General features: G+C 37.9%; 1 protein-coding gene across 3 annotated transcripts in view; it reads right to left on the bottom strand.

Moving 5' to 3' along the window:
• Nucleotides 1-519: 519 nt before the first annotated feature.
• The window catches only part of LOC105906018 (potassium channel KAT4-like), an 84,121-nt gene continuing 71,812 nt past the window's right edge, over nucleotides 520-12,828 (bottom strand). For all 3 annotated transcript variants that reach the window (XM_031577760.2, XM_031577762.2, XM_031577759.2), the window contains 5 exons: nucleotides 7,743-7,856; nucleotides 7,264-7,436; nucleotides 6,444-6,586; nucleotides 4,159-4,268; nucleotides 520-1,135 (listed from right to left, as the gene is read on the bottom strand). In XM_031577760.2, the coding sequence (XP_031433620.2) occupies nucleotides 999-1,135; nucleotides 4,159-4,268; nucleotides 6,444-6,586; nucleotides 7,264-7,436; nucleotides 7,743-7,856 (677 nt within the window). In that variant the 3' untranslated portion in view covers nucleotides 520-998. The remainder of the gene's footprint in view (nucleotides 1,136-4,158; nucleotides 4,269-6,443; nucleotides 6,587-7,263; nucleotides 7,437-7,742; nucleotides 7,857-12,828) is intronic.

Genomic DNA, 12,828 nt, shown 5'->3' on the forward strand with positions numbered 1-12,828 from the left:
CATCATTTTATTTTTATTTCAATGCCCTTATCAACATGGAAAAGTGGATTGGCTTGCTTTATGCAAATGTTTTATTTGATTGAAAACCTACATTGCCAAACAGGGCGGTACAAAATAAAATTATAAAGTGCACATTTCAGCTAAACAAGGACCCTATAGTGCAGTTAAACCATGGCTTAATATTTTCTTTTTTTCAAGTTTGCTGGGAACATAGCAGTCAGGCCTCTTATTTCAGAAACAATGAACCGTAACAGTTAGGTTACCAATAAAAGGTAAGCCTACTACTTCTTTGCTTTCAGCCAGCTGCCTGTTGACATTTTCAGACAACAGTGAAGCTCGCTTCTTTTAAAAGTAAACTTTCCATTCAGAAGTTTTTTATCATCCATTTCGCCGTATCGCGCTCACCATTCACTCAAACCGTAACGTTAGCCTACTACACAGTTTGCAAGGCCAAAAAGAACGTTAATCTAAAAAAAAAAAAAATATATAAAATTTTTAAAAAATAAAATCGCGTTAATCGCGCGATAAAAAAATGTACGGCGTTAAAATGGGTTTGCGTTAACGCCGTTAATAGCGCGTTAAACTGACAGCACTAGTTTGAGGTTATGATTTAGTTGAGATTTTAACTTTTGTTTATGCACAACACATTACACCACACTGGACATTACATACAAGGATTTGCTGACACTACTGACTGATTCATCCACATAATTTTTTCTGTAAATGTAATATTCATTCCATTAAATGTAATGCTTTTGCCTCAAATTCACTGCTGTCCACTGCTTTCAACTTCTGCTGCTTTGTCTCATTGCTTTCACCTTTTTTACTTATTTGACCATTGTCTGTCTACAATGAATAGTCAACAGAGAGTATAGTCATGTTTACGTTAATTTTTCACTAGGTTCAGACATGTACTTTTGGTGTAAAGACGATTATAAATTGCCTGGCCATTCTACTGTTAATCATCACAAATTCTTAGTAATAAACTGTCCCATTACTTACCTAGATGCATTTTTGGCGGATAATGTGGCATAAATCTGACTGACAATGTAGTTAAACATAAACAGTCCAACTAAGCCAACCATTCCTGCCACTAACTTCTCAGTCATACTGCTGGGCAGAATATCACCGTATCCTAAGATTGAAAAATGTATATTAAATGTGCAATGACAAGAAGAGTGAAAATAAGGAAGTATTGTTCTGGCCTCTACTTTTGAGACTAGATCTGTTTCTTAATTCACAAATATATGCCATACACATATAAATACAGCCAACATTTGCTACATACATATGGATATTTTTTTAAAGCACACATCATTGCATATGAATTAACTAAACATATATAATATATAAAAATATTTAAAACTACATATATAAAGGCATTTTGCCCTGTATATGAAAGGGTTAGGGTATGAAAAAAGGGCTGTCTGATGCACACACAACATTTCTCATATTATATCAACGTAAAATAAATCCAGAAATGTATGTCTTTAAAAGAATTTGCAATTTCAACCAAAAACATTCTGACATTTGACATTTTGAGTTTATTTATTTATAGACTGGCGAGCCTGTATTTACAAACCACTTGGCATTTGCTAACTTTCCTGCATTTGGGCACATGGGTTAGAGACTTCACAAATGCATTTGAATTTCAAAAGGGCATTCTCTTGAGCCTTTCAGAGGGATCTTTCAATTTCAGCTAATCACATGAGCAGAGATTCAAATTCATACCTTAATATGATCAGATTATGTTACAACTGTGCTGCATGCAATTATGTAAATGGTAAATGGACTGCATTATTATATAGTGCTTTTCTACTCCTAGACCACTCAAAGCGCTTTACAGATGAATGCCTCAGACATCTAACCATTCATACACAGATGGCAGAGGCTACTATCTAAATTGTCAACCTGCACATCGGGAACGGTTGGGGGTTCAATATCTTGCTGAAGGACACTTCGACACTTGGTGAGGAGTCAGGATCAAACTAGCTTCCGACTCCTCTACCTCCTAAACCACAATCACCCCATCACTGTACTGGTCTTTTTTTTCCCATCAAAATTCAGTGGGATAGCAGGAGCCAGATTCCTATCACTAAAATTAAAACTTTTTCAATAATTTACCATTGGTGGTTGGGCGAGGCATTGTTCTAGGATAAACAGAAACCATTGTTCTGTCCAAAACTTGCCTTATTTTTTTGCTGAAAAAACTACCTACCCTATATTTATTTCAGTTATGTACCACCAGGGTTGGTGAGTAACTAGTGACAGGTAACGGAATTATGTAATTAAATTACAAAATAAAGGAGAACTATTACTGAGAAAAAACTATGTAATTAAATGACAGTTACAAATACAAAATTTGGTGATTACAAAGGGGTTACATCCAAATATAATTTTTTTGGTGAAAAGCTTTAGAGCTTTTAATATACCATGAATTCTGTTGCTTTGCATCTTTTCGCCGTCTGGACAGTCTCTGTCAATAGACGATGGGTGGTAGCCAGACGACCTGCTTCGCACGGAAGTAATTCTAAGTAATGATTGGTTAAGACACGATACGGAAAACACGATACGTTTGATTGGCTTATACCAGGACCGTTATTTTGTCTTTGAGTAACAATGTTGATTGCCTGACTTTTAATGTTATGTTACGGTTAATGCTGTTCAACATTTATAGCAACTGAATTACACTTGTGTTGGTGTAATGGCTAGCAGTAAATAATGGAAACGTAAATAACGTGAATGACTGATAAAAGATTGATATTACACATCACAAACACATAATCGATGGGTTTTTACCAGGGTTATCTTAAATTACAGTATCTTACGCAAACTAACTAGCTAGCTAGCGCCTATACGGTGTTTGACTAGCTCACACTAGCACCCTCACAAACACACAGACACAGCCAGCAATGCAAGCTGTTAATTTGGTCTTTGGGGTGGCCCTTAATAGGGCCGTTGTGTTGCTCAGAGAACTCATTTGAGGTGGTCAATTATGTTTTTCATGAGTACGGTGTTACCCAGGGAGTTTAAATTATAAAGTGTAGTGGCGGAGGTTGTTGTGCCTCACGGTACGGATACATGCCAGCGCCGCAAAACACTTGCTTCGCTTTGAGTGGGCGTAGCATGTGGAAATAGCATTACAGACTGGACTAGCAAGCTTGTAAGCAATCGAGTCACTTGTCTTTATATCAAAACGGTCATTGTGTTAAAGTAAGCACAGGATTAAATATCTAACATACCAGGAACAACAATAACTCCTTACAAGGCCAGCCAAGCTTTTCTTTTTACCAAATTAAACGACCGAATGACGCCATAGTTCTGCAATTTTCAAACCGTCAGAGACAACACCAACAATCTGATTGGCCGCTGCTGGTGAAATTCGCTCCTCATTTGCATAGGATTAAACTTTCCCCAACTTTTATTGCTTATCTACGTCACAATCGCCTGCCTCCAACAGAAATGAATGGGATAAAGAATTTCGCTTCCGTCGCGTCGCTGGCATGTAACCGGGAAGTCACGCTACTCATACTCATGTGCCGGAAGAAGGACCCACCACTTGATTTACATTGATCCTGGACATTTTATAGAATGATCTCCCCTGGGAAAATTCATCTCTGATGAAGTGTCAACTATGGTTGCGCGCCTAAAGGCCCAGTCACACCATAACGTTCTGGTCAACGTTCTATGATGTTAGAGGAAACGTTGGTAATCGTCCATGGTCGCTGGTATAGCACTAGAAGAGCGTTGTGTGAAAGCTGATGAACGCTGTAATCGTCAGTAATCGTCGGTGATCGGCGGAAAACGCTGGTCCAAAAATAAATTTTTGAACATGCACAAAAGTTCTCATGGAGACCAGCGTTCTTCAACGTTTAAACGCTGGAGAACTTTCGTGGAACGTTTTATTAACGGTGAATGCGTTTGGCTATCGTAGTCAGTCTTTGGGTAAGGTAGACTGAGTACAGTTGATGCACCCGAAATAACTTATGTGCGCAGCAATCCTGAGACGTGATTTTTAGTTTGGACATGCCTACTAACGTCCTTTTTGAACCTTCCCAACCCTGTACACCTCTGTAGTACTGGGGGAGGAGTTGTCTTTACTCCTTGTCTTGACTTGTTTGACTGTTATATACAAGTGCTTCAAGGGTTTATGCTTACCAATATTTGTCATTGTTGTAGTCGCCCAATATACAGCAACCATGTAATGATAAAAATTTGACTGAGTTTCTTTCAGACCAGTATTCCATGCCCATGAATCCTCGTCACATCTGGAGAGAGGAAAAACATAGCAAGATCAGAGTAAGGGTCTGTTCGAAAACCCTTAAAATGCTGTCTAACGAGGTCTCTTACGAGGATAGTAAGGAAGGAAGGACTGTTCGAGACCGTTATTCTGTCTCTTCCTGTTATATAAGATAACTTATAATCGTTCGCGTGACGGTCATTTTTCAAGGTAGCATCGATGAATCCTTGAAACTGCCTATTACCCATAAATCTGTGCGCCAGCTCCCTCCGGCAACTGCAAATTGTAAACAAAGATGGCGGACCAAACTCCGCTGACGGCCGTGTTTTGTATGTAAATGTACATTTTTCGCTGCGCTTTCTCGCTTAGATTTTTCAAAAGTTACAGAGAAATAGACACTGTACTATCCGATAACACCGTTATTGTAACTAGCAATAATGGTTGATGTGATTTGCGAGGTGTCTGTCAGCCAACGTTCTAACATGACTACGTTAGATAGCCTAACGTTCTTTCAGCGTACCAACGTCACACGTTAACGTAAATGCTATCTTAAAAAGCCGTTTGAAAAAAATAAATCCGAAAGACATGTCTCGTCAGACACCTGTCTAACGAGATATCAAGGATCAAGACAGCTATCTACGTTTTTCGAACAGGCCCTAAATGTTTCCCAAACAGTAAATGCTCCTCAAACTATAACATCCAGTCACAAGCCATAGCTCACTCAAGGTTTTAACTCTACAGCTCCTATGGCTAAAATGAGGTAATATAATTCCAATTAAGTAGTGTTTAGGTACTCAAGTTGAATGTTTTTGCACCCATTCTTCTCAGTTAATTCTTAAAGTAAATGTGAGGTACTTCTTCCAATGAAATTATTCTGATATATTCTGAAATATTCCATTCACCATTAATATGGATTCTAGGGATGCAATGGTAGAGTGGGCCCACGGTTCGATATCACAGTTTTTGGGCTGCGATAACTGTAGTTTCGGTATCTTTATATTTAGGAAACTTTAGACAAATAAAACTTTCTATTCAGAAGAATGGCAGCATCACTGCCTAGGCCTGGTTTCTGTCTCTACTACAGTGAGGTAGCTTTCACTTACTCTGGAGTTCCAACTATCAGTGGAGAAAGTTAGATAGGGTGTCTGAGTCAATTTGTTTACAATTTCTGTGGTGTTTCATAGAGCCTTACTGCTGAAATTTGTGCAGGAGGGGATATTGTACCACAGTTAATTTTTTTCCCATCGGGTGACATAATTCCGAGTCGGTAACCACCAAATAGGGCTGCAGATCTTGGGCTATAAATACTCCCACTGCTTTCATTCATATTCCCACCATGGAGACTGTGTTATCGGTGCAGTTCGTTTGTTAGTTTGTCTGTCTGTAAGCAGGATTATGCAAAAAAAAAAAACTACTGCGCGATTTTCATGAAACTTGGTGGAAAAGTGTAGCATGGGCCAAGGAATAATCTATTTTGGAGCAGATCCGACTCACGGGGCAGCACCGCGAGCTGAGATAATTTTGTTTTTAGTTTCCCCCTCTCTTCTCCAGCCCTTATTTGTATTCAGAGCGCTGATAGGCTCTAGGGAAATTCAGACAGGCTCCAAAGATGTTCTGTGGATCTACCAATGTTTTTTTTTCAGTTTCAGGAAAATGCAGTGGAGTTAGTTGTCTTTGAACATACACGGAACCCATATTCACGAAGTAATCAGAATTATGAATGCTCTTATTGTGCAATTACAATCTAAGTTTTCATTCAGATTGGAGTACTTAATTCCAAGTGAGACAATTACATGAGGCAATTTCTTTCTCATCAGGTTATTAGTTAGATTGTTGATGGAACAAACACACACACACACCAATATATATATATATATATATATATATATATATATATATGCTACATGATAATAATAGTTTACCTAAATGAATAATAAAAAAGGTCATATAATGGAATTCTTTTTATGAAAAAAATAACATTTAGCATTTTTAAAATCCTGTGATTCTGACCAAAATGCGAGGCCTAAATACATTTTACTTAAATCAGAACTGTCCACCTGAAAATAAATCAGATGGTAAACAGAACAAGCAAATCCCATCCACCTGATATGATATCTGCATTATGCTACATCAACGCCTGGTGATCTCTCAGTGGTCAAAGTTATCCCATAGCATAGTTTCAGAGAGGAATTCTGGTTCTTACCGATAGTTTGAGCATCCTGCGAGATACAAACACCCGGAGCAAACATGTAGAATAAAAATCAAGAGAAAAATACACTTCGCAGATCTTTGCACAAACAAGTCATTGTCCAGATCCTTCTCACTTTTCTTGAAATGACAATAAACCTGAATGAAAAATGGTGTGATGTTAAAAACACAAAACAATTCTTGCAGAGAATAGTGCGCATAAACAGCCATGCCCCCCCCCCAATAAAGGCAAACTGTGATTTTCAGTATGTCGTGATCATGTAATCTTTTTGCTTGTCTGTCAGACTTGTATTAAATATTTGCATGAATTAAGGATCCTGTGTGGAAAAAAAAGAATAAATACAGTAGGCTAGTAACCACAGCTAGCATCTGCAGCTAGGTAGCATCTTAGCCAAGTATCTATGAATACCTTGTGAGAATGGCAAAAGGGTTTGCTGTCACATGTAACATTAAGAAACAAAATTCCAACGTCAAGTTTCACATGTTATCTACGATAGACTGTCAATAAATACATTTGCCTTGATATTGTGCCGGTTTTATGTTTTGCATAAACAGACGCAAAGTTTGTGTTTTTTACACAGAACTCATGTTTCTGAGAGTGGGCAGAAATGGGACTGAAAAATCCCTTCAGCATAGACTACCTACGGCTTTTGAGGGCAGGAGTAGAACAAAACATGAAAGATGCATTGTACGGGAGCAGGAAAACATCTTGCGGGAACGGGACAAAACAATCCATCCCCTCCAGACCTCTATTTTATGACTAGACAGACAGTCAGTCACTGTTTCTATAAGGTATGTCATGTTCAAAATCTCACCTTACGAATCCACAGAAGCCGATTTAATCTGAAGTAGGTTAAATTTCTCCAATGAAGTTCACCAGTGTACACAAACGAGAAAAAGTCAAATGGGAAAATAGCCAGGACATCAAAATACAAATTCCAAGATTTCCGATAGTTATTGAATATAGATATGAAATCTGTTGAATAACCTGTAAAAATGAAGGAAGAAATTACGGGAAGAGAGAGAGAGAACAATAAACATATATATGTGACTGTGAAAAGTTTCAGGATGGAATTTGTCAGGCATTGCTCAGAAAAAAAGAGCACAATTTTCCCTCCTAAACTGCATCAAATAGTTACTACCAGTCAAGCAGAAGCTTGAACATATTTTTCCACAAATTTTATAATTTATATTTAAATCTCTAAAATTCTGAACTAAATACAGTTTAATGCGAAGACAGATGTTTAACAACACATTAATTAAATGAGAGATACATCCTGCATGAATACATTACCATCTTTTGTCATAACTTCTATGCGAAGATTGATGAATATGTCAATCAATGCAACACAATCAATCAATACGCTGAGAAGAAGATACATCAGTCCCATGTGCTTGTAATAAAATCCTGCAACAAAGGATTTAAGATGGTACACAATAATACGTATCGCAATCAATAACAGTTTACACTGATAACATTTTATCACTGGAAGAGAAGTCACCATATCTAACAGACATATGACAAATATACAGGTGCATCTCAAAAAATTAGAATATCGTGGAAAAGTTAATTTTCCCCGTAATTTCATTAATTTCCATGAGCTATAAGCCGTAATCATCAAGATTAAAACAAAAAAGACTTGAAACATGCCACTTTATGTGTAATGATTCTAGAATATTTGAAGTTTTTTTTAAAATTATTATTAAATAATGGGAATGACGGATGACCAGTTATAATTGAGATATGTTCTTCATTGTCCATCACACCTAACAATCTCATAGGATACAGCATAGGGCATAGGGAATATCAGATATATTCAGGTAAAAAAATGTGTCATCCATGTTTTATCGTTTTTTTTTTACAGTATTGTTCTATCAATCTACCCCATCAGACTATGTATTCAATTGACCGATCGCGAAACTCCTCCCTAGAACGGCCCTCGTCCAATCATACCTTAGCAACCGCTACTAAGAGAAGAAGGTCCGACAACTTTGAGGTCTGAGCAGCATGGTGAAGCAGTGTGCTTACGGGACTTTTAGATCTGACACAGAGATTAGAGGGATGCGTGTTTTTTCCCCCGCATTTCCAAAGCCCAAAACACAAGAGGAAATGTGCCGGCGGTGGATTAAACAGTGTGGGAGACCCGACTCCCACCTCAATATATCGAAAAACACACATATGTCTGCTCCAAAGTAAATGAAGCTGCTTGCAGCTAGCTATGATATCTATCTAGCGAACTACGCTATCGCTAGGTATGATAACTAACTGTCTAGTTGAGAGAACATCCCCAAACAGTTATGGTTCATGACAACTTGTATTATTACCACTACAAGTACATAACTAGTCTCTCCAACTAAAGTGTTAATGTTAAAATCAAAATGTTACCGTCAAAATGTTAATGTTACCGTCTGTAAAATTGCACTCTGAGCTATCCTAGCTAGCGATAGCAAACGCCAGCTATGAACAGAACTTTTAACGAACACTTTGTATTTATGCTGCTGGCGTTTGCTATCTCTGGCCAGGATAGCTCAGCGTTCAATTTTACAGACGTAACATCAACATCGCTAGCTAGGATAGCTCAGCGTGCAATTTTACAGACGTAACATCAACATCGCTAGCTAGGATAGCTCAGTGTGCAATTTTACAGACGGTAACATTAACATTTTGATTTTAACATTAACACTTTAGTTGGAGAGACTAGCTCGAGCTTAACATACTGTATCAATGTTGAACAAAAGGCCAATATGAAGTTGTTTTATTTTAATCTTTGTGGCATTTTGTGAATGGGCAACCTACTCCTGAGTATCCCAAGGTATGCATAAGGCACAACCTGAGAGCAATAACCTGGCGATCTGATACAAAGCCATAGCATTACATCAGGATCATCATTTTACAAGCAAGTTATCACTACAGTGACTGTGAAATACTTTCAGCAACATGCACACACATCCCTTGAACAATAACGTCACTAGCAGCTATCTTGATCCACACTGGTACGTTACTGTACTGTTCTCTAGATTGTCACCATCCTAGCTAGCTAGATCGATAGATACCTCCAGTACCAGAGTGTCTCGCCAGAGACGGAATAAATAATACGAATAAAGAATCTTTGTAGGTTATTAGCTAGCTTGAAATATTATATACAGATCTTACCCAGTGGTGAAATAAGATGACTAGTCTACAAGGTTTGTGCTGGTTGCATTTAATGAAGAGGTCGTGGGGTTTCTCATTTTTTTTATAGACCTGTATACTTTTGCTTCGATTATTGTTGTGTCCACTTCGTTGTTGATCTTAATATTTTGGATATCCTTCCACTGCATATTGCAGTCCCTTTTACCTTGATCTGGAGGATATCGTGGAGGTATTACTCCAAAAATCATCACTCACACTGACAGCTATAGCGCTTGTCCCCGTACTCGCCATGGGTTTTAGCTTGACAGTTCCGGGAATTGTGTCGGACGTAGCAACAGTAACTAAGGGGGCGGGGCCCTGGCGATCGGTCAATTAATCCACAAGTTAGGAATGACAGCTTTTTAGACATTAGTCATTCTGACTGTCAGTTTTTGATAATATTCAGGAAATGTCAATGCTTTCAGTAACTTCCCAGAGGTGGAACAAACTCATGGGGCTTTTTTTTTTCTCTAACCTTAGCGATTCCCACAAGACCATAATATGCTTCAAAAAAGGCGATTGTGCAGGCAACCCAACCCATCATTACTTGCTCTATTCACAGGCTTAAGACAATGGGCCTCATTCTCGAACGCAGTTGAGAAGAATTTAAGAAGGAATTTCTTCTGAACTCCACTTCCGGTGGATTTATGAACAAATTTGGCATTCATGAAAGTTTTCTCATCTGGGATTTGTTCTGAACTTCAGAAGACTTTCAGAACGCGAAATAGCAGTCGTAAATCTCAAGAGTTTTCTCAAATGCGATTCCTCAAAAAACCACAAGATGCCCCACTTGGCCACTCCGTGTTAGAAGTGTTAAGGGCTGAATTTGTGAGAAATCATTGGTGATTGCGTTCACATCAACTCTACAGACATCCTTGGATTAAAATAATTATAATAATAATAAATACGAGAATATTTGTATCATTAACAATTATATTTCACGTTTAAAGTCATGATTCTACGAGGCATCGTGATGTCCTAAAATAAATAAAAGGACTACACGAACACTGCAAATGTAAGTGAATAAATAAACAAGCACTAAACTCAATCGCGTTGATATAGCCATAATGGAATAGAATAGACACATCTCCATCCTTCAACAGTACCTCCACCTCTGCACCGGTGAAGTTAGATCTGCGTTTACTCGACCGGTGCTCGCTTTCCGCTTTGACATGACTCGCTTTGGAGTTGCTTTCGCGTTGATTCGGTCGATTCCGACTGCACACGTCACTACGGTTGCGTGCCCTTATAAGGAGCTGGCAGGGCGTTTATGTATGCAAATCCAGGTGCACGAGAACGCGCTTTCAATTTAAGAAACCTCTTCCGGGGAGCACAGTTCAGAACACTTCTGCTGCTTTAGAACACATTTTCAGGCATTCATGAATCTGGCGGAGATGTTTTTCTTATGTTGTGTTAAAGAAAGTATTATCATATTTTATCATGAATGTCTTTTTGTTTTAAGGTTTGTTCCAAAATGCTGTGTGCCCTGCGTTCTCCATGTAGATTGGACTTTGGAAGACAATTAGCAGAGTCAAGAATGTTAACCCAGATACCTCACGTATATGTTTACCTAAGGCAAGAAGGAATTGGGGGTTGTAGAATGTCTGTTTGAGAACAGGTGCAAGATAAGAAGGAATCGGGGGTATTATGAAATGTCTTGTTGCTGGACAGAAGTAAAATTCAGCTAAGGTGCAGTTATCCTAAGTGTATCCCAGAATCCTGTCTGCCATCCTGTGTAAACATTGGATTTTTAATAAAGGGACTTTGTTTTAGCATGGCACGTCAGAGAGACCCTGGTCAAGGTGTCTGCTCTCCGCCGGACGCGGCGTAAACAAGTCCAGTTCACTTACATGCTGGGTGGTGTCTTTAATCTGCTAACTAACTGTTTAGGGTCTTTTCCCTGACACGTTGGTTTTCCAAAGTCCGTAAGAAACATTTTAGAAGAAACGTAGAAAATGTTCGAGAATGAGGCCCAATGACAGTAGCTTTGATTAAAGGTTGGGTCCATGATTCTAAGCCAATATACTTTTTATCAAATTCAGCTAATTGATCCTCACTGTCCTTTAGATGTCCATTTGGTGTGAGCACAAAAAAACGGTTTGCACTGTCCTTGCTCTGTAAACAAACACAGTGCCCCAACCCATAAACAATTAGCGCCAATCAATACGTTGCTTCAGGAGCATGGAAGGGAGCGGTGTAATTTGATTGGCTGTTAAGCTCAAATTTCACCAACCTTCTTCAATTCTATGTCGTTGTTTAAAATAGCTCAAGAAAATCTTTAAAACTTTGGACTAAAACATGCAGGATCCAAATTGCACAAAATCTGCAAGACAAATCAAAAGATATAGGTAGAGGGAGCACAACTACCAACGGTCATTAAATATATTCACTTTTTATTAGAAATTCAAATATTTGTGTTTAGTCAAGTCCAGACTTAAATGTCAATGTATTGTCCTTTTTAACTACCTTTTTTCTGCTGTAGCTTTTAATCTGTTCTCTTCTTATTTTCCTCCTTTTTTTATTTTTATCATGCTCATTTTATTTGTATAATGTGTCTAATTCATCATTTTTTTTGTCTTGCCTTTTAATTCATATTCCTTTTACTCATTTAATAATATATTTATCTTATCCTGTTTTGTTTTATTATTTTAATGTGCATTATTTTGTCCTTTCATCATTATTTGTGTATTTGCCTTTAACTCTAATTACTTCATGGAAATTCATGCAATTTTTGTATTATAAATATTAAAACTATATTAAATTATAAATATCACCACATTTTATCCTGAATATGTCTTTCTTTTAGCTTGGAGAAAATAAAAATGGTAGTAGTCTAGTAGAAGTAAGTCACAGCGACAGAAACAACAACAAATAGTAATAATAATAATAATAATAATAATAATAAAAAGTGCCATATAAGGCGACTAAAGGTCATCGAAAGCACATCTAGCATTGCTAAAACTGCTACGTTCGCGGTGCGTCCTTTGAAACGTCCTTGAATAACGTCCCCAGGACGTCTAGAAAATGTTTCCCAGACGTCCCCGGAACGTCCCCAGGACGGAAAGGGAACCCTACACATTGATGTTAAGGGAACGTTCAAAGAGCACCATTAGAGGATGTCAAGAGGACGCTATTTTGTTTGCTGGGTATACACACAAGAAGTGGAAACATTTGTAAAATCTTGAGATTCTTTATAATCTGATGTATA

The sequence above is a fragment of the Clupea harengus genome, chromosome 12 (genome assembly GCF_900700415.2).
Source record: "Clupea harengus chromosome 12, Ch_v2.0.2, whole genome shotgun sequence".
Lineage (NCBI taxonomy): Eukaryota > Metazoa > Chordata > Actinopteri > Clupeiformes > Clupeidae > Clupea > Clupea harengus.